Source organism: Heterocephalus glaber, unplaced genomic scaffold (genome assembly GCF_053883595.1).
Source record: "Heterocephalus glaber isolate CG9 unplaced genomic scaffold, H.glaber_assembly_v1.0 deba00001442, whole genome shotgun sequence".
NCBI lineage: Eukaryota > Metazoa > Chordata > Mammalia > Rodentia > Bathyergidae > Heterocephalus > Heterocephalus glaber.
Window position 1 is genome coordinate 2,493,618 of NW_028258296.1, and position 21,560 is coordinate 2,515,177.

Sequence of the window (21,560 nt, forward strand, 5' to 3'; positions counted from 1 at the left end):
AAAAATGAAAAGTATTTTATCCACTACATCTCTTTGATAGTCTTCTCTCAAAACATGTTGACATTCTTGATTTTTAGCGGAGCCATAACTGCAAGCAGATGTATGAGGCACTGGAAACATGACTCACAAAAGCCAACCTAGCAATGATGAGCATGTTAGCTATCATGCCCTTGGCGACCTTAAAATGACTTCTTCACTTCATTAAAATATTTGTTGAGCAATAAAACATAATGATTTATGTCCTTAAAACAATTAAATGGATGTTTTTAATCTTTTTTTCTCTAAAAGTGCTTAAGTAAGTCTGATATTAACAGTTCAACCATGTAGTTTGAGAACCAAACTGTCAGGAAAGGAAAAATTTATTTAATTTGAGCATTAATAAATTGAGACTCTTTAGCTGGTGGCACAAATATTTTGTTGTTAAAAGTCAGGCATACATTGATGTAACTTGATAGTCAATCAGAGCTAATGTATTGTTATGTATGAAGTTTGCTTAATATCATAATAGATAATGATCTAAAGAAAAAGTGCACTTAAACACCAATTCCAGGTGTAACAATAACAAATACTTGTTTTATTGGGCAGCTCTTCAGCATGCAGGAAGAAATCCATCCCAAAAAACTATTAATAAGTATTGGACTCCTCAAACTGCCAAACTGAATTTTGATGATTTTTGTGTAATTTTAAGGAAGGAAAAACCTACTTCAAAAGCAGAACTGCTAAAATCATTTAAGCAGTTAGATGTAAATGATGACGGCTGTATTTCACACACTGACCTTTATAAATTTCTAGCAAAGGTAAGATCTGTGAAACTCTTTTGTAATGTGCAGATTTGCAGAACAACTTGGAGTTGAGCTTTGGCTAGTAAAGTTCACTTAAAACTAATTACTTCATTGCCACGCATGGTAGTGCAGTCCTGCAATCCCAGCACTCAGGAGGCTGAAGCAGGAGGATTGCTGTGAGTTTGAGGCCAGCCTGGGCTACATAGCAAGACCCTGTCTCAAAGAAATAAACAAAAGCATTACTTCACTGACAGATGAAGCTACATCTAGATCCTTCTGGATGACAGGTGCTGTTTTCAGCAGAAGATAAATCTCAGACTGAGCCCATGTTGCAGTCCCTTGTGCTCCCATGCAGTTCCTTCCTACCTAGAACTCTGTAAATCAGATACAGGTCCATGTGTGACAAGAGGGAAAAAAGCAAAACATAAAAGCCTTTAGAAATCCACTGTGTTTCTTGGTACAATATTAGAAAATACCATTACTCTAAATTCAGTAACAGTTATGATTCTATGATATACAATTGATAAAATTTAGTGAACTGAAACTTGGCACATTTTCACAAAATTTAATCAAATTGTGTTTTCAGTCTTGTCTAACAGTGTCATTATTGCTTGAGATAGTGCTTATTCTGACTGGTCATGAAGCCACATGTTCCAGGTTACTTGTAGAAGAGTTTAGAATGTATTTTCATTATCCCAATTAATAACAAAGTGGTGATCATTTTGTTTTATTTCAGAGAGGTGAGAAGATGACTCCAGAAGAAGTCAATAGTATAATAAATTTGCCTGATGTAAATGCTGGTGGCAAATTTGACTACATTAAGGTACGTAATACGCATATTATTTAGGGAAATTATTTATATTTTAGTTTTCACTCAGCTTTCTTAAGGTATAATTGACAAAATATATAAAATATTATATATAAAAATATATTTGTATACCACACATGTAATGAAAAGATAAGTACATACATACATTGTAAAATGATTAAATCAAGCTCATCAACATTAGAAATGTTTTAGGTTTTTGCCCCCTAGGGGTGAAACCCCAGGCTTCACGAATACCAAGCACATATCCCAGGAGCTATACCCCACGCCCTTAGAAAAGTCTTTTTAAAACTTAAAGCACGAGGAGTGAGGATTTAGCTCAGTGGCACAGCGCCTGCCTCTCAAGTGCAAGGTCCTGAGTTCGATCCCTGGTACCAAAAACAAAAAAAAATTAAAGCACTTTTTCTGGTAAACATTGGCAGTGACATAGATACTGCTGTGTTTTCATTGTACTTGAAATTCTTGACAGTTCCAAAATTGCAATACGGTGACTACATTTAAAATAATACAGATGGAGCATCCCTACCCCAGATACCAAAATCTGAGACTTTTGAGTGTGGACATTGGATTCTACATCTGAGCTGGGTGTGTGGCACGGGTCTGTTACCCCATCCACTGAAGCTGGAGGCCAGCCTGCGCTACTTGAAATTTAGAAAAAGTGATTCAGAATTTTTGAAAAGAAAAGGGCTGAAAGGTAGCTCAGCACTGGAGCACTTGCCTAGTGCAACCTGGGGCCCTGGGTTCAATCCTCAGTGCTTCAAGGAAAGAAAAAGACAAAAGGAAGGAAAACCCCACACTGCGGCCTCCTGATGGGGCTTCCAGTCAACGCAGGCACACTAAAATACCATACAAAACTGCCCTCAGGCTATGTGTAAAGGTGTCTGTGAAGCATAGGTGAGATTCTTGTTTGGGCTTGGGTTCCACTCCCAAAATTACTCACTATGGATATGCAAACACTCCAAATCTCTGATAAAAATCCAAAACAATTTTGGTTCCAACATTTTAGATAAGAGCTATTCAGCCTTATGACCAAGTTAAAATGCATATGTGCGCACACACAGACATGCAAGCAACATAGACATTCTCAGAAATGTACCCTTCCCAGGGTGGCAAAATCATAAAATTATTTAGAACAAACGCAAGTCAGCACGTCTTGTAAAAAAAATGATTCACTTCTCCTTGTACAGCATTTTATTTTCTCTCCGAGTATGACCTCCTCACTGAATCACGGCTGCTTCTCACCAGGTCACTCGAGGCCAGCCGGTCTGATTCGGGAAAATAAAACAACCCAGTTCAACAAGAAATATATTCCATCTGTCAGTCTACCCCTCCCCTCCTAATGGCATTTGCCTTCTCTGCCTCCCAAATGTATGATTGAATGTTTCACCCACCGGACTCCTTTTTTATTTCCTGTAGTTTTGTAAATTATATATGATGACCAGCGGGCAGTGTCTCAAGACTGCACTAGAAAAGCTAGAGGCTGACAGTAAACTGAGGTGTCAACAGTTTGGAAGCCACATGGAAGAGTTCTCCGAGAGGGACTCGCCGTCAGTACCAAAACTGTCACCTGGAATCAGAAGGCAGAGTGATCAGGGAGCATTCTCTAATAAAGGTATTTACTCTCCAAACTGAATTTCTTCATCAAGAATGAAGGGTCATTACTCAGATGAAATTTTCCTTCCATCCTTGCTTAGTGATAAATGAAAATCCAACTTTCATGAGCTTCAATTTCTAGACTCTCTTAGCTGTAAAAACTCTACTGAAGTAAAATTTTATTATGGGACTTGACTTAGCTATGCTCATTATATTTTATTAAAACTAAAACTTCAGACTAAAGGACGACATATTGAAATAAGGAATCTTAGTAGCCCATAAATTGGGGACCACTAAAACCTGATAAATATAAAACTTTTAACCTTACTTCAATAGGAAGAACCAAGAGAGTGACATTATTACAGTGGTCCTTTTATACTACACTGTGTTTAGAAGCAAACACCTGCCGACAACTTTTCCGAATGTGGAGACCAAATCACTATTATGTTTCACAGGTGACAACAGGGCTTCTTTACTGTCAACAGCGAGAAAGTTTAAAGCATCCGTTTCCTGCACAATTTCCATGGCTGCTAACAGTAACCACAACTCAAAGTTAACTGAGCCAAACCTAAAGGTAAAGTATTTTAAATTAGCAGAGATAACTTTTCTGAAAAAAATTGATATTGCATTTATTAACAACTATTTTGTGTGAACAATGAGCCATTGAAATTGTGAAGTAATTCTTTAAGGTTCTTCCTGTGGAACACAGCATTTCTACACTTAAGCCAGTCGCAACTTTTTTTTTGGTACTGGGAATTGAACTCAGGGACTCGTGGCTTGCCAGGCAGGTGCTGTGCCACTGAGCTACGTCTCCGGCCCTGTAACATTTTAAAATAAAAGTCAGAAGAAGAATGTCGTCATAAGTTCTTTAGTTTGGAAATGGTAACTCCCGAATATTTGAACTTGATGAGTAGATTATTTAATTATGTAACAGACACTTTCCATAGGTGTTTCTGGTAAATAAATCATTCATTCAATATCAATTCCTGGGAGAGAAAGACAACAAAGTCACTTTGCTAAGTCAATATTTGTAGAGTGCTAATATTGATCTTCTTCCTTTGTTTTCCCTTTTTAGACACAACCTTTACCAGTTTTCTTTCAACAGAAAATAATAGCTACAGAAATATAAAACATTAACTGGAAACTGCTAGGATACATTAAAAATATGCACCTGGAGACCACAGTAAGGGTGGGTGGTTATGACCACACACTGTAACTGCTGCTAGAAAACTGAACTGATTGTTCCCCAGAGCTACATTTCCGTTTCAAATAACAACTCTGTATTTGTTATTGAACTCTGAAGTCCCTTATATCTTTAAGTTGCTAGACAGTGACATTTGTTCTATATTAAAATTTTAAAACATTATCTCCAAGGAATTTTGTTCAGACTGTTTAGGAATCTGTACACCCTAAGCAATTTGGTGTGCACGCCCAGCATGTTCACACAATATTTAGTGTTGCAGCAGTATTTTCCACAAATGGAAACTTTTTGTATTTTGCAACTAAGTTAAATGCTAATAACATTGGCTTAAATAATTATTGGTGATTGGATTCAAGAATATAAATAAATATAATTTTACTCAGGAGAGGCATAAATTTTAATATAGATTTTATCAAATCATAATGAGTCTTTTTCTCTGTGCCATTGAGACCATACCAATAAAATTCATTTAATTTCAGATAATTACCGAGCAGGTAATGTATGCTAGCCATTTCACTTAGTGTAAAATATGAACCTTGAATTAAAACATAGAAATTTTCATTGGTTATTGACATATAGCAAGGTGGTATGGCATAGTATTTCATTTATTCAACAAATATTTATTGATTGAAGTACTGTGTGCCAAGCATTGTTCTAGGTATTGATGAAAACGTTGGGTACAGACTTGAGCTCGAGCCCTAGCTTTGTTCCTTAATAACTGTGCCAACTTGGGGAAGTTAATCAGCAGCCCTTCTGGATCTCAGTTTCTTTACCTATAAGTTGGGAATAATGACATTAGTGTGTTTTGGAAAGATTTAAATCTTAATATATGTAAAATATTTAGTATGGTAGCATGGGACATAAAGTATTCACTGTAATAAAATATTGGCTTGTTAGTATTGTTGTAGACCTAAGAAATGAGGGTAGGTCTTTGGGTGATAATGGCATTGTGAAAGTGTAGCTTACGAAAAGCTCCTAGTATTGTGCATGGAGAGAGAGAATGGGAGACTGATGCAGTGTCCAGATGGGGAGGCAAGAGGCTTAGTCCCAGTTGTGCTGAGGTTGTAGGGACGGGCAGATCTGGTGGGAATCTGGTGAGAATGAGTCTTTCGGCCATAGTCGTCACGAACAGGGAAGATGCTGGTGCTGGGAATTAGGTGGAAGGTACCAAGAAGATCTGATGATTAAAACTGAAGTTAGCATATCGATAACTTTTTAATTCTGTGATTTTCATATAAAACTTACTATCTTTTGTAATACTTGTTAGCTCCATATGTCTTACCCTTTTTTGTCCTGTTTCTGATCTTTATGTTTCCCACTGTTTACCGTTGGGTATTTCTTGGATGAGCTGAGCTGAAATGACTTTTTTTAGAAGTCCAGGGTCCTTTTGTTATTCAGTGGGATTCATTTCTTTGTTTTCACTTTACTCTGAAGTAATTTTGTTTAATTTCATAAATGTTATACCTTTCTGAGGTTTATAGCCACTCTGAGAAGCATTTGGTTATACAAATATTGAATAAATTACTAAAAAGATAGTTATACTAATTTTCTTCAAATACTTTAAATCTATTTTAAACAAATTTGGGTACTTCAGTTTCAGGTGGAATGAAGAAGTACAGAATTGGGACAGAGAAGGAGAGATTTTAGAAATTTGGAAATTGTTGGAATATGGTCCTGTCCTGTCCTTTCCTTTCATTTTTCTCCTGAGAGTTAGAGTTAGGGTGCCAAGTAGTCTTCCTGCCTCGGCCTCTTTAGTAGCTGGGACTATAGGAGTGCACCATCACACCCAGCAGCCAGAGTTTAAAACATAAATCCAGGGCCAGGGATTTAGCTCAGTGGTTCCGTCGCCTGCCTCCCAAGCTCAAGGACCTGAGTTCGATCCCTGGTACAAAAAACAAAACAAAACAAAAAAACCCCTATAAATCCACACAGTTTCATATAGGACTTGAGTTACAGGAAGAAAATAGGAACTTTACAGTGACTATACATATATTACTTTCCACTGGACATCATTAGGTACTGTATTACTGGGTTTTTAAAAATCTTGGATTTGATGCGTGTGCATAGGTTCTATAAATGTTCAAGGAATGTCAGGAATTTTCCTTTGAGAGGAATAGCTTCAGCTTCCTTGCTAAAGCAAATCATGACTGAAATTAGAGTAGGCTCCAAGCCACACATATATGTTCACACATGTGTATTGTACCTTAAAAGCACACACAGCACATACATGTTATTCCGCCTATTAATGTTATGAACATCTATATACATACATTGTGCAGCATATATGCAACACCTGTGTGTAACCTATGTTATATGGTACATGCATACCATATACATGTGTGGTACACATATATTTTATAGATATCTATATGATAATATAAACTTTCCATCTCAAAATGATTCACTGTTAATTTTTATAAAAGCTTCAAGTAGTTTCTCTTTCAAAATGTTGACCAACCTGTTTAAGAGACAATCCATGTCAATTTTTCCCTTCGTAAATTATCTATTTAACTTTTTATTTTAAAAATATTATTTAGCAACAAAAAGTTCAGTAACTATCTTTACTTATCTACTTGTCTTAACATACTGAAAGCAAATAGCTTTCTAGTAAGTGACACAGAATATCTTTATAAAAAAACAATGGCAAATTCATCTTCTGACTAAAGCTGTCAGATCTATTGCTTACTAATCCTACTCCACCTCATGTTTTATTAATAACACAGAATTTGTATGTCAGATTAAATCCTGTTCATTACTGTGATCCAAGAATAATGCAACTTAACTAATACATTTGCTTTGATAGCTGTTTTCTGCTTTACTATTTTTAATTTGTGCTTTCAATCCTTCTTTATATATTACAAATGATAGTAAAATTTCTGTATGACAAATAAATGAAGTAGCAGTTGTTTGCGCGTCTATGAATTACTGTACATGAATTGGTAGAACATAGCACCACCTCATGCCCTGCATAAGAATTACAAGCTATTATTTTATTTCTGCTTTGTTGTCAAAATACTCTTATCATGCATGGAATTCCTTACTTTATCATTCTAAAATTTTTTAAAAACTCCTTCCATTTTTCTTATAATATTCAAATTGTCAACTTAATCTATAATCCTTTCAAATTCATTTATGTAAATGAGCCAGCCAACTTATCAGTACTTTTTTCTTCTAATTCATAACATTTTAGTCTAGATCCAAGAGAAAAATCTTGGTATGATTAAAAGTCTATGTGTTTTAAAGAAAATATTAAGTTGCAAAAGCATTGTGTGCTTGGTAACTCGCAGATCTTAAGAAAGCAAATGTTTCATTTTAAAGAGTGGAGCTATAAATTCTCCTAGTCCTGTTATTCACTGTTCAAAATAACCTAATTATCTTACTTGTATAATAACTACTGCTCTACCATCTTCCAGCCTTATTAATCTATGTGTAATGTGCTGTTTAGTTCAGCCTTTCCACAGAAACTTGCACGTTCCCTTCTATTGTAGCATTGTTTTCAAAATTGAAACTTAGGAGGATCTCTAATAACAATGTTTAACCTCTCCCTAGCTAGATTTTATAATAAAACTGTCTCCTATCAGCCTATGGCATTGACTGCAAAAGTACTGACATCTATGGAAAAATTCTTCCATTTTTGAGTTTCCCAAATGATACAAATTATGTTCCATATCAATATACAAGCAAACTGCTTTATTTTTTTACAATTTCACTGAAACTAGTCCAAACTCATGATTGCAATACAAGTACAAGAAATGTAGCAGCTACTAAAATCTATATTTTTAAGAAAACCAAATAACTAAATTTATCTTAACACTTAAATTTATAGTTAATTTAGAATGATAATGCTTCATTATACTTTATTATAGTAATATCATAAATATGAAATTTCTTTTAAAAACTGGCTTTAAAAAATTCAAAGGACTGCCTGCCTCGCAAATGTAAGGTCCCAAGTTCGATCTCTGGTACCAAAAAAAAAAAAAAAAAAATTCAAAGATTTTTAAATGTGGAAGAGAACAGAACTTACAGCTGGCAGACTAGAAAATAAGGAGACCTAAACTGAGCATGGTGGTGCATGCCTGTAATCCCAGCACTCAGAAGGCTGAGGCAGGAGGATCGCTGCAAGTTTAAGGCCAGCCTGGGCTACATGGTGAGCTCAAGGCCATCCTGGAATACATAGCAAGACCCTAACTCAAAAACAAAACAAAACAAAACAAAGAAAGTAGGGAGCCCTCGGTTCCTGCTCCCGTTCTGGCGTCAGTGAGAGCTGTGACATTGTGCCTAGCACTTTGTTTTTCAGACTTTTCGTATCCATCAAAAAGGAAATATGCACTAGATTGCTTTTTTGGCTCCTCCTACTTTTTTTTTGGTCCTGGAGATCGAACTCAGGACCTTGTGCTTGCAAGGCAGGCGGTGGAACCACTGAGCTTAAATCCCCAGCCCCTCCTTCTACTTTTAATACAGGTTGAACATTGCTGGTCCCAAAACCCCGAATCTTAAATGTTCCAAAATCTGAAACTTTTTGCTTGCCAGCATTACACTACAAGCAGAAATGTTCACACCCGAGCCTGTGTGATGGTCACAGTGTAAATGCAAGGTTCACCGAGCCCACTGTGCAAAACCATACGATGTACACCTCTAAAGTGCATGTGAAGCACAGGGAACCCGTGCTCAGACTTGGGTCCTGTCTCTAAGATGTTCAGCACATATAGTAGATATTCTAAAACCTGAAACACTCCCAAACCCAGAACACTTCCAGGCCCTAAAATTTCAGATAAGGAATGATCAACCTGTATTTTGTAACTCACCATTATCCTTTACCATTCCAGATAGGTAAGTAGAAAAAAAATATGTTCATAAAACTCCATCGGATGATCTTACAATCAAATTGATTAAAAGGAAAAAGTTTAATGATAGAATCATAGTTTGAACTGTCTCAAAGCACGACTGCCTGAATGCCGTGCACCTCTCCGTTGCTGTCCTTAGCGGTTCCTGTGGTCAGGACAGCCGGTGCTGAGGCCAGCTGGTGGCCCCTGAGGCCAGCCTCTATTGGGCGCGTGGTCCTGGCAGATGTCGGGGAGGATGCTTCGGCCTTCAACCAAGTTTGAACCTTATCGAGTTAGGGAACAATAAAATTTTTCTGTTTGGTATCCTGGTGAAAAAGCCTTAGACTCTAGACATACTATTTCTACAAACACCTTGTTTTTGTTTTTGGGGGGCCTTGGGGATCAAACTCAGGGCCTTGCACATTCCAGGCAAGCACATTACCACTGAGCTACGTCCCTGGCCCACGAAAAACTCCTTGTAAAACCGAGTCTGTGTAACTTTCAGTACCCGGTTTTCTCTGGTTATTAAAGTGACTAATTTATATCTATCCCATATTGCCTCATAGGGAAGTTGTATTTAAGAGGGTTAATCCCAGTTTTTTAAGGTTACATTTTAATTTCTCACAATCTTTTATCTTCCGAAGTTGCATGTGATAATGAATGACTGGAAGCTTGAATAGTGGTTCAACAAGAATGATAAAACCTTTAAAAGTTTAGATCCAGTTTAAGAAGAAATCTCTAAAGAAAAGATAGCGAAGGATGGTGGTGCATGCCTGTAATCCCAGCACTCAAGAGGCTGAGGCAAGAGGATTGCCATGAGTTTAAGGCCAGCCTGGACTACACAGTGAGATCCTGTCTCAAAAATAAAAAAAAATAAAAAAAATTAAAACTTAAAAATAAAAATAAAAAAACATGAAAAGCTTACACAAGTTGAGAAATCATTAAAAGTAAGATAAATGGAGACAATACATTCATCAAAGCATACAAAGAGGGTGGGTGATATCTAAAATAGTCAAAAGGATTTATTAAAATATGTAAGAAAATACCAAGGCTTTAACACAGTATAAAATAAGAGATGATTTGGCAGTTCACACAAAAGGAAACAAAAATCGCAGGCCCATGGCAAATGGTCAATCTTAACAAATGGTAGTCAGAGAAATTCAAAGCAGTACAAAAATTGCTACAATAATAGTTTTTACTGTCAAGTACTTGGGATATATAAAAATGTGTAGAATACTGTATATACTGAATGTTTTATATATCCACATCTTAATCCAGAAATCATCCCCTACCAATGCTGTACTGGAGAACTGAAACCAGGGCCTTTACACTGAACTACATCCTCAGCCCCCTCCCCTGTATTTTTTTTAATTTTGAGACAAGATCTCACTAAGTTGCCAGGTTATCCAGGCAAATCCCAGAGTGCTGGGATTTTAGGCATATCCTGCTATGCCTGGCTCTAACTTTGTTCTTTTTCAACAGCAAAATATTATAGATATAAGATTAAATTTTTAAAATGAAACATAAAATGGTATTAGAATGCAGAAAAAATAGGGTCTTCTATAAGGTCAATATTAAAAAGGATTACAAAAATCAGTAGGGTAGTAGAGTTATAGGGATTCTTTTCTATTTCAAATTTCTAATTTTAAATGTATCAAGTATTAAAATGATTATGACTTAATAGAAAAATGATATGCAAGTATATGTTAGGGTAATTTAGCTTTAAAAATTACATGTAAGTCTTTTTATAATGCGTGAAAAATATTTGTGATGTTCTTATAGAACTAATGTACAGTCAGTCCCTTGGGTAGTTTTCAATATTAAAGCTTTGGTCTTAATATCAAATATGTAAATGTTCTTACAGATAATTGTTCAGAATCTTTCTTTGTAAAGTCACTTCACAGCCTCATTAATGCTCTACTTTCGGAGGTTACTAGGGATAGAACAGAAATATGCCTCACATTTCGGGCAGGCAAGCCTACTAATGACACAGTGAAAAACATTTTTGTACACATTTGTGGTAACAGCACAGTTTCTCTTACGTTCGGTGAAGAATCTTCTACTTTCTCCCCAGGGCGCTGTTTGCAGATTTTACTTGATTTTAGTTCTCAGATCGGACGTCGACATATGGACCCCGACCCGGAGAAGGGATCTGGCTAGACTGAGAAGAGTAGTTCTTTCCCCACACTGACCTTTTCTATTTATCAGCGTGTTTCTGTAGCTTTGGAACTTTTATTCAGTATTCTTCTGGTTCCCGAGACGGCAAACAACTCCCCTGGGTGTCTTGTGCTTTATCTCCGTGCCCAGTCTTCCTGCTTTTTCTTCTGGTTCCTTCCCTCCCTGGCCTTCACTCGCCCAGGTTGCAAAGCAGCATAGTCCCTCCTGTGCTTCACTCTTCCTTGATCCCCGTTACGCATTTCCTTGACTCTTCGCTGCTCTTCGCGGTGAAGCCTCACGGGAGCCACTGGTTTCCATCCGTGCTGGGCCCCAGGCAGCCCCAGGCTCCAGTGCTCTGCGCTTGCACCTCTGCCTTGTAACTGAGGCGTCACTGCTGTGTTCAGTTGATTATTCTCTCACCTCCTGCCTTGCACTTTCCCGGAGGGCGAGGACTACTTGGCATTGCTTTCGTCCCCACCTTGCCTTCTCCTCGCTAGCATGCGTGCTGGAAACAGTCAGCAAACACCGTCCGAGAGCCCCGTTTGCTTCCTCTCAGGACTGGCGGTGTGCACAGTCGAGAGGCTGTTTCTTCCTGGAGGAGGACGGCGAGGTCGTGAGTCACCAGTACAGGACGCACCTGGCCCGCAGCTCCGCGGTTTACCTGACCATCAAGCCGCTGAGCCTGAGTCAAGTGGAAGGCAAGTTTCAATTTCAGTTTTCAAATAGCATTTTGCACTCCCTTTGAAAATACATGTGTGAGTGTTTAACCATTCCAGTTAGTGAGGAAAATAATCTACCCAAATAAGAAACATACGGATGTGCTTCTGCACATTTATATATTGACTGTGTTATCAGATACACAAAGCAAGTCGCATGCTTTCCATGTATGTTTAAAATTTAAAGCATGTTTCATTCAAAGCAAAAACAAAATGCTTTGTTTGCTAATTATCTTGGCTTTTTCCATTTATCTGTTTTTAAAATTAATTTATCTAAGAGAAGCTCTACAGGAACATACTTTAGGATGTGAAACTGCAAGTACATTTTAATATCTTCAAAGTCCATTTCTGTGCTGAGACAATCTTTATTAATAATCTTTGCATTCGTGGTAATGTGCTTTTTTAGATAAAAGTTAATACCTCCCTACTGTCTTGAATGCCTAGTACGTCGTTTTTAATCAGTGAAAGATGTCTATAATGGTCCTTTCCTAGGTAGCCTTTTAATGTTGGTTGTCCTAAATCAATCTTTACTTTTTCTCTTATAATGTTTATGTATAAACATTTTCTTGACAGAGGATTCTCTCTCACTCCCTAAAGTAGAGATTCTGAAAATTTTCACAGCATATCTAGTAGGATACTTTGAGTATTTGGTGGTTGATGCTCTTAAATAGGAACTACAGTAGTCACTTTTCAGAGAAAAAGGAAGCAGGATAACTGTGCAAATACAGTGTTAATTCTCTGTATTCTTATGAATAGGATTCCTTTGTTCATTTATCAGGCATTTAGCAGACAGTCTTAAAAACCCGAGGTCAATTTAGTCCTCAATGCAGGCATTTTGGATGTATCTGGAGCACCAGAAAGTGGACTTAGGTTTCCATGGGGGAAAGTTGATAATAATCATCCTCAAGAGTGTGTTAGTTAGAAAGTCACGGTGCCATAGGAAAACAGGGAGAGGGGGCTGTGAGTGCCAGGAGAGGTGGGCTGCTGCTCAGTGGGGTCTGGGATGCAGTTCACTAAGCAGGCGGCAGCCTCAGACTGGAGAGGGCGTGTTGGTTACCACCCTGCAGAACAGCCGCCCCGCACACATACAAGCCTTAAAGCTCCAAGCTGCCGGAGCTGAGCCGAGCAGGGTGGCTGCTGTGTGTAGAACTGGGTCGCTGGGCTGGCGCTGGGGTCAGAGCCCCATTCAGATTAGAGGCCCTCGGGAGGCGGGGACCCGGGCTTCCTCCGGACACCTCAGCGTCTCTTCTCTTCTGGAAGGGCTGTTTCCCTGGATTTCAGGCAGTTTAGTTGCTCTGAAACTTCAGCTTTTGATGAGTTCATTGTAAGATGTAAGAGTTTTAGAAAGTAAGCAGGAAGAGAATCTTCCTCAGGCAGTCGTTGTGTGTTGTGTATGGCTTATTACAAATATCAAGACGTTTATATAGAAAAACAGGGTGTGTATTTCTTTAAAAAAATCAAGGGAGAAAAAAACACTAACTTTTCTTCAAATAGTAAAGAGAATGTAGTAATTGCTTCTTTTAAGGTATTTGGGCTTTTTGTTTGTTTATAGGAAAACTATCCCGTTGGTTATCAGTTGATACTGCCTTATATATTCTTAAGGAAAATGAGAATCAAGCAAATCTACAGCTCATATGTTGCACCGAACTACGAAACAGAGAAGTATATTCATTTTCTAATATTTAATTTTAAAGTACAGCATGAACTCAGATGGAGTTCCCCAAACCAGAGTAGGGGAAGATAACTATTTTTCTCTTTTCTAACTCTTATTCTTCTGAAGCTGTAAGTAGTACTTAAATCTGTAGATCTTATGTATGTTTTATTAGTTGTGAAAGACTTCCTTGCTTGCTGGAATCCACTAAGGACAGGATTGGTTGCAGCCTTGGCGTCAGTACCTAGCAGCTGTCTGACCCTGTGTTCCACTTTCCTCACCTCCGAAGGCCCTGCTACCTCACACAGGAGGTGAAAGGACTGACGTCTGCTGATCCCCTCTGCACACAAGCAGTTCTAGACTTTGGAAAAGTTACTGTAGATGTCTGTCTTACACTTCTACTGCTAAACAGAAAAACATCAAGGTTACTAGCCTCAGGCTTGGCTCACCCATAGGGTTCAAAAATAGACTGATATGAAAAAATGCTTTTAAATGTTTTTTGTTTGTTTGTTTTTTGAGGCAGGATCTCCCTTTGTAGTTCAGGCTGGCCTTGAACTCAGTATGTAGCCCATGCTGGCCTCGAACTCACAGTGATCCTCCTGCCTCACCCTCCTGAGTGCTGGGATTACAGGTGTGTGCCACCACACCCAGCGTGCTTTTAAATGTTTTTATATGTTCCCCTTGGGTTTGTTCTGGTCCTTTCTAATTATACATTTACTCAGAGGCCAAATATTTGAAGCAGATACATAAATGTGGCTGTTTATTTTATGAGGACTATAAAATACACCTAGTACAAAACAACTGAAATAATACTATCCAAGGGCTTCTGCAATGTCATATTTAATAAGGGCCAGGGACAGACAAACATTTCCTGGATGGAAGGTTGTATAAAAGTCTTTATTCTAGGCTTCCTGATAGACAAGGGTAGTTATAGGCACGAAATGAACAGAATGGCAGACGTTAATGCTGTGACTAAACTCTTCTCATTGACAGCAAAGTTAGTGGCATAAAGCAGTATATACAACAATAGCTTTCAACATTTTGTTTTAGGTAAAATTACTTTTCTCATGAGATTGAATGTATGAAAAAAAGTACAGAGCAAAGCTTAAAAAAAGTTTAAGACTGGGCCAGGGATTTAGCTCAGCGGTTTTGCCGCCTGCTGCGCAAGTGCAAGGACCCGAGTTTGATCCCCGATACCCAAAGGAAAAAAAATAGTTTAAGACTATTTGCCTCTGCTCTCTAGGTTTCTGTTTGCCTGTTAATATGTCACATTTACAAAGGATTTTTTTCTTTGTATTTTTAGTTTCACAATTATTTTCTTTAAGAAGAATTTTGTGCCCATGGAAACTTTTCCTTTGCCGTCCCCAGAGCAATTCAAGGCTGTGGGTGGGGAACCAGGAGGCTCACAAGACGATGCACACTAGGAGTCCAGGGTCTGTGGCACACTCCGATGTCTTGGTGCATCTGGCCAGACTAGAAGACAGTGGTTTCCAGGGGATGGAGTGGGTGCCCGTGTCGCCTTTGGAATGACCTTCAGTTCTGTTGGATTGCCTCATTGTCAGAGTAGGATACAGTGACTTCAGGATGATTAGGGTTCCCCTGACGGATAAAGGGAACAGGTATTCCAATGAGCAACTTGAGTCTGTTCAGGAATTTCCGTGATGACTTGAGGTGCACCCAGGTTTTGAAAGTAAATTTTGGACACAATATACGACAGAGTTCCCTCAAGCTAGTCCGAGCAGAAGGACAAACAGCTGTTTAGCTATCAGATCCAACTAGAAGATAAGTTGACTTAATATATTTGACAGATGGCCCCTTGTTTTTATATGAATCGTTTGGGCTCCAGCAAGCTCCTAGGAGCTACATAGAGGGTTACCACTTGCTTTCTTTATAGAAGAGGAGAACAAAATGTTTTCCTATACAAATGTTCTCATACTCACTCAAGTATCTAACACTATAGAAAGCAGACATTCATGTAAGTCAGGTTCACCTGGGATTCTGCATCTTACTTTTATTATATAAAAATAATAAAATTTCAATGCACATAATTGGAGTCTTAGAAATAGGTTTAATTCATACAGATAATGAACTCTTAAAAAGTAGATTTTTTTCCTGTAATACTGCAACTTTTTTTTCATTTCTTTTTATTAGCCCATGTTTGCATCACATAATGATCAGATGCATCACAGAGAATTTATACGTGTACATAACACATCTTAGTTCTTTTTTTGTGCCATTCCCCTCCCCTTAAAAATACACTTAATTTTTACTTTGTGTCATTGAAATCTGAGTTACAAATAATATATTTATATTTCAATCAGTCAAAAACTGTAACCTGCAATATTATTAACTTGGAATATTATTACTTTTCCTTAAGGACCATCACAAATATTTTTGAAGATTATTGGGAAAGATTTAGAACATACATCACTTCTTTCTTACTACAGTTTTAGGCAGGTTTTTTTCATTCTGTTTTGTTTTTCTGTGGTACAGGCACCCAGGGCCTTTGCACTGAACTACATTATTGGATATATATATATATATATATATATATATATATATATATATATATACACACACACACATATATATAATGAACTACATCTAGTGGTCTTAGACTGGGGTTACCATTAAGAAAAAGGATTTGAAGACTATAAAAGATTGGTAGAACTATAATAAATTGGTGAATAATGATTTTATGAATCATTTATAATGCTTCCCTTTCAGAAGAATGAAAGTATGACTCATGGCTGTTTTTGTTTTGTTTGATTCTTTTGAGGAAAGGTGTTTGGCTGGACTGGTGAACTAGGGCCTGGAGTTTACTGGTTAATTCCTTCCACGACTGGCTGTAGGCTGAGGAAAGAAAGAAAGCCAGTAACGGAAGAAGCCCAACTTGTCTACAGAGATGGCACTGGGCAATTATTTCTTACAGAGGAGTTTCGGTAGGTTTCGGTATGCGCGTTAGCACCATCTCAGCCACCTGGATGTTTGTCCTTCTGTGGCCAGCGCCCACTCTACCCTCACGTGGCCAGTGTCAGCGGGGATGAACCTGGAAGACGCTGTGCCAGGAAGAGGGAGGCAGCTCAGAGACAGACATGCCCGGCCTCACTCTGGTGTAGAAACATAAAAAGTTGAAGTTACAGATGCAGAGTAGCACGGCAGCCACCGGAGCCTGGGTGAGGATGGCGGCTGCGGAGATGTTAGCGAAAGACAGCAAGTTCACTTAGGCAGGGGTAGGTTCCAGGTGTCTGTGTATGACGCGGTGACTGTGGCTCATGCAGTGTCCTGTAAACGTGAAAGTCACTGAAGAGGACTGGACTTTCAGTGTTCCCACCACAAAGATAAGTCCGTGAGATATGCATATATCATGTAGCTGTGTACATCCATCAGAACATCACGTTGTACCCCACAGATGTACACCTATGTAGTTAAAAAACTCACTCACCGGGCATCTGAAAGTGACCTTCACACGGCTCAAGGCCCCTCACCCACTTCTGGGTTGCACACACTTGGCGAGTCAGCTGCAGTCAGCGTCTATGATTTCCCAACTCCAGCCCCTGCCTAGAGAAACAGACCTTGCTGGTGCACACTGGATTTGGCTAACTGTTAAATAGGAAATCCAGCCAGGTGTGCTGGTGCACGCCTGTCATCCCAGCACTTGGGAGGCTGAGGCAGGAGAATCACTGTGAGTTCGAGGCCAGCCTGGACTACATAGTGAGTTCAAGGCCAGCGTGAACTAATAGACCCTGACACAAACAGCAGAAACACACTGAAATCCAAAGCTCCTGTGCCCTAGATATACACACAGGAAGACCCAGCTGCAGGCACAGAGAAAGAAGAAAGCAGATTGGAGACAGGGAGGGGGACCAGCACTATTCCCTGAGCTCCTACTGAGTTGAGAGACTACAGTTGCTTAGAAGCTCATGTATTTAATACTAGACTGAGCAGAACTGTCTTTGGATGCATAATAGTTCACAACAATTGCTTAATGGTGTAATACTATAGCCTTTGAGATCTGTCACCTTCAGTCCAGCTGTCTGAAAGACAAGAAGTGGTTTTGTTTTTGTAACTTTAGGGCGGCTCTATCAGATATATTCGAAGTGATTGACTTGGACGGAAACGGCCTTCTAAGCCTTGAAGAGTACAATTTTTTTGAGCTGAGAACAAGTGGTGAGAAGTGTGACGAGGACGCGTGGGCTCTCTGCAGAGGTGGGCGCTTCTCCTTCTCCTTGTGGGTGTGGGGGGATGTGTGGGCTTGGTTTATTCCTCGCAAGGAAGAAGCCAGCCTTCTCCATGAGTGTGATTATAGTATTTAGGACAGTTGAAGAGTAGCAGCATTGTTTGTAAGATCCCAGAAACGTAAACATTTATTTTCCTGAAACAATTTTCCTTTGTATTATTTTCAAGTGGTGCAATACTCAAGTTCAGAGGAAATAGGAATTACTTAATCCTTTGGGACTTAAAAGAAAAACTGCCTGGCTCTTGACACCACTGGGCCAGAAGAGGGCTGCAGAGGGTTTCCCTAAAAAAATCAAAAGGATTCTAGGAAATTGCTTATAATCTCAACACTGCAGAGGCTGAGGCAGGAGGATTGCGCGAATCCAAGGGCACCCTGGGCTCCACAGCGATGTAACCCTTTCATCTCACACAGCCTCTGCTGCTCACTTCTTTGGCGCAGTGTCTGACCAGATCTTCTGCCCACTTGCCTGGGGATTTATTTTTTCCTGTCGCACTGTAAGAGCTCTTTGTGTACTCTGAATACAAGACGTTCAGCAGACTCCCTGTCAGCAGGAGTGTTTTCAGCTCTCCACAGCATCTTTCCCAGAGCCATTTCTAGTTTCGGAGAAGTCCCACTTGGCTTTTCTGTCATGGGTTACAGCTTTAGTTTGTGTGTTTCTGATGCATCACCAAAGCCAGGGTTGCCTAGGTTATCTCTGATGTTATCCTCTGAAAGTTTTGTCATGTTGCGTTTTGTACCCGAGCCTCTGGCCCCTTCTGGGTTGATCCAGTGAAAGGCGAGAGGCCTGGGTCTGCTCTGCAGTGGGTGTGGTTCGTCCAGCACCAGCCTTGGGAGGACAGACCCTGCGCAGTCACTTCTGGACCTTGATCTGCCTGTCGGGTTTTCAGCAACACCCACTCTCCATACTCTGGCTGCACAGAACGTCCCAGATAAGGCGTTAATGAGCTTTAAAAATTAATGGGCATTGAGAACCTCAGGTTCTAAAAGTCAGTTAGTGATGCTATTCTCTGTAGTACAGTATCCAGACATGTTTTTCTTTAGCAACTTCTTTGCGTCACACAAATACGATTTTTCACCTGACTTTACTACATAGTAGCCCCAGCCTTTATTTTAGGGGCTACCATTTCTCTCTATGATCTGGCTTAATCTAAATACATATTTTTCCTTATAAAGGTTGTCGGTCACTCCCTCCCTAAACATTTTACACTGTTCCACCTGCCTCGCCAGTGCAAGGACCTGAGTTCGATCCTCGGGACCAAAACAAAACAAAAGAAAGAAACAAACAAAAAACATTTTACACTGTTAATCAGTCAGCCAGTTTCACACAAGTATGTCTTCGCTGCTTCTCTCATGATAATGCACAAAAGAGAGATTCTGTCTTCAGAACATCCACTTCCCCTGCTGAGCATGTGAGATGGGGCTTGGGAAACAAAATCCTTGTTATAGGACACTTATCAAAATGTAACCCCAAAAAGGCTGTTTACTGTCTATAAACATTTCAATACAGATATACAAGTAGGACATAGGAGACAGACATGTTATACACAGATTTAGGAATTATTAGATACAGTATTTCTGGACTTAGTTTTACTCACAAATAATGTTAAATGGGGGTACTTTGACTCAAATAAGGAAAATAGGGTTCCCTATTATTTAACAGTCTTCCAAGGACCAAGGGACAGTTTGGTTAGAATTGGAGGAGTCAGGCACACAGTGGTCTCCTTAAGTCTGGCACTATCTCTGTCTCCCTTTTGGAAACTCAGAAGTTTGGGGGATATAATATCAAATTCATCAAGGTTCTGCCAGGTTCAAGGGGCAAATATATAAAAAACATTTTAGTATTGGAAATATCAGTATAAGTTCTAAATAAGTACATGGGTTGAAATTTTCCCAGAAAAAATATAATTTCTTCTAATTTTGGAATGTACTTGCACTATTTATAACTTCAGAATTTGTTGAAAAAAAATTTTTTTAGGGGCCGGGGATTTAGCTCAGTGGTTTCACTGCCTGCTGCGCAAGCACAAGGACCCGAGTTTGATCCCTGGTACCAAAAAAAAAAATAACTTTTTTTAAAGGATTTGTTGAAAAACCTCAGGTATACGGAAAGAGGCCGTGGAGCTGTACTTTCCGCGGGCTGACACGCAGATCTCCAGCCTCCTTAGAGACAAGCATGCGGCAAATTCGGTACCATCGACATTTTTATCACACGTCTGAATTTCTAAATTATCTAAAAAAAGAAACTTTGGGTTGTTTTAACAGAGCATTTTGAGACAAAGAAGAATGAACTAACAAGACAGGGGTTCATGGACTTGAATCTAATGGAAGCCAGAGACCTGGAAGGGGACCCACGTGACCTCTGGGTGACGCTGCACTCCATGGGCTACGACGCAGCTCTGGAGCTGACAGAGGTTGTGCGTGTGTATGCGCGTGGTGCGTGTGATACGAAGTTCAGCTGCAGACCTGGGTCTTCTGCACTGATATTCTCTCTCTCCTCCCTCTCCCTCCCCCTCCCTCCCCCTCCCCCTCCCTCTCCCTCCCCCTCCCTTCCCCTTCCCCTCCCCCTCCCTCCCTCTCCCCCTCCCTTCCCCTTCCCCTCCCTCCCTCCCTCTCCCCTCCCCCTCCCTTCCCCTTCCCCTCCCCCTCCCTCCCTCTCCCTCTCCCCTCCCCCTCTCCCTCTCCCTCCCCCCATTAGTGATGAGAATTAAACTCACAGCCTTTTGCCTAAACTTTTCTAGTATCCACAGTGCTTTACCACTGAGCTGCACCCTCAGCCCTGCCATCTGTCTTTAAAGGGTAACTTAATGCTGTCAGAGTTTGGAATAACTAATATGTTTCAGAGGCTGCAGATGTAGCTCAGTAGTAGTGCTTGCCAAGCATGCACAAGCCCTGGGTTTAATCCCCAGCACCAGAAAATAGACTGTGTTGCTCTTCTATTAAATTAACTTCATTTTTTCTCTTTTATTCTCCAAAAGAACAACTACTGATATGTGTGAATGTATTCACTTATTCAGCAAATGGTTATTGCATACCTACTATGTGAAAGAGGCACTGAAGGCACAATGGGGAATGTCTCAGTTACTTCGTCCTTGCTGAGACAAAATACCGGACACCCAAAGTTAAAGGAGGAGAGGTCTATTTTATCTCACAGTTTGTGGAGGTTTCCGTCCATAGTCGGCTGGCTCCCAGGCAGGGCGGTGTGGCAGAGGAGACACAGTCTAGGCAAGGGAGGCAGAAGGCAGCAAAGCAGCAAGCAGCAGGAGCAGCCTCCTCACCTCTTTATCCCTTCCAGGCTACACAATTTCGGTTGGTGCCACCCACCCCCAGGGTGGGGCTTCCTATTATCCTAACCCAGAACCATGCCAAACCAATCAGTGGACTGATTTAGTAAACTAAATCACCGTTATCCCAACATCACACACCCTAGATCCAGCCACCTGCGAAAACCCCCACCTATGACTTCATGGGAGACCTCTAGACACAGCCGTAAGGAATGAACAGCTCAAAGACTTGCCCTCGTCCAGGATATATTCCATGAAGGAGAACGATTCCTAAATGGAAAATCAGTACCATC

At 39.7% G+C, this 21,560-nt stretch overlaps 1 protein-coding gene and 1 long non-coding RNA gene across 11 annotated transcripts in view; one reads left to right on the top strand and one right to left on the bottom strand.

Moving 5' to 3' along the window:
- The window catches only part of Efcab7 (EF-hand calcium binding domain 7), a 33,068-nt gene that overhangs the window by 4,971 nt on the left and 6,537 nt on the right, over positions 1-21,560 (top strand). For all 4 annotated transcript variants that reach the window (XM_021255605.2, XM_004841525.3, XM_087212834.1 and 1 more), the window contains 9 exons: positions 586-797; positions 1,519-1,605; positions 3,025-3,220; positions 3,657-3,775; positions 11,939-12,080; positions 13,651-13,760; positions 16,534-16,691; positions 17,825-17,958; positions 20,249-20,397. In XM_021255605.2, the coding sequence (XP_021111264.2) occupies positions 586-797; positions 1,519-1,605; positions 3,025-3,220; positions 3,657-3,775; positions 11,939-12,080; positions 13,651-13,760; positions 16,534-16,691; positions 17,825-17,958; positions 20,249-20,397 (1,307 nt within the window). The remainder of the gene's footprint in view (positions 1-585; positions 798-1,518; positions 1,606-3,024; positions 3,221-3,656; positions 3,776-11,938; positions 12,081-13,650; positions 13,761-16,533; positions 16,692-17,824; positions 17,959-20,248; positions 20,398-21,560) is intronic.
- LOC110348453 (uncharacterized) overlaps positions 3,771-21,560 on the bottom strand; it is a 38,213-nt gene continuing 20,423 nt past the window's right edge. For 2 of the 7 annotated variants that reach the window (XR_015451900.1, XR_015451903.1), the window contains exon 5: positions 14,574-17,310. This is a non-coding gene — a long non-coding RNA (uncharacterized LOC110348453). Of the gene's footprint in view, positions 9,510-11,267; positions 17,311-20,673; positions 21,538-21,560 lie in introns of those variants that run through there. The other 5 variants (XR_002393713.2, XR_015451902.1, XR_015451901.1 and 2 more) reach the window with 5 other exon arrangements.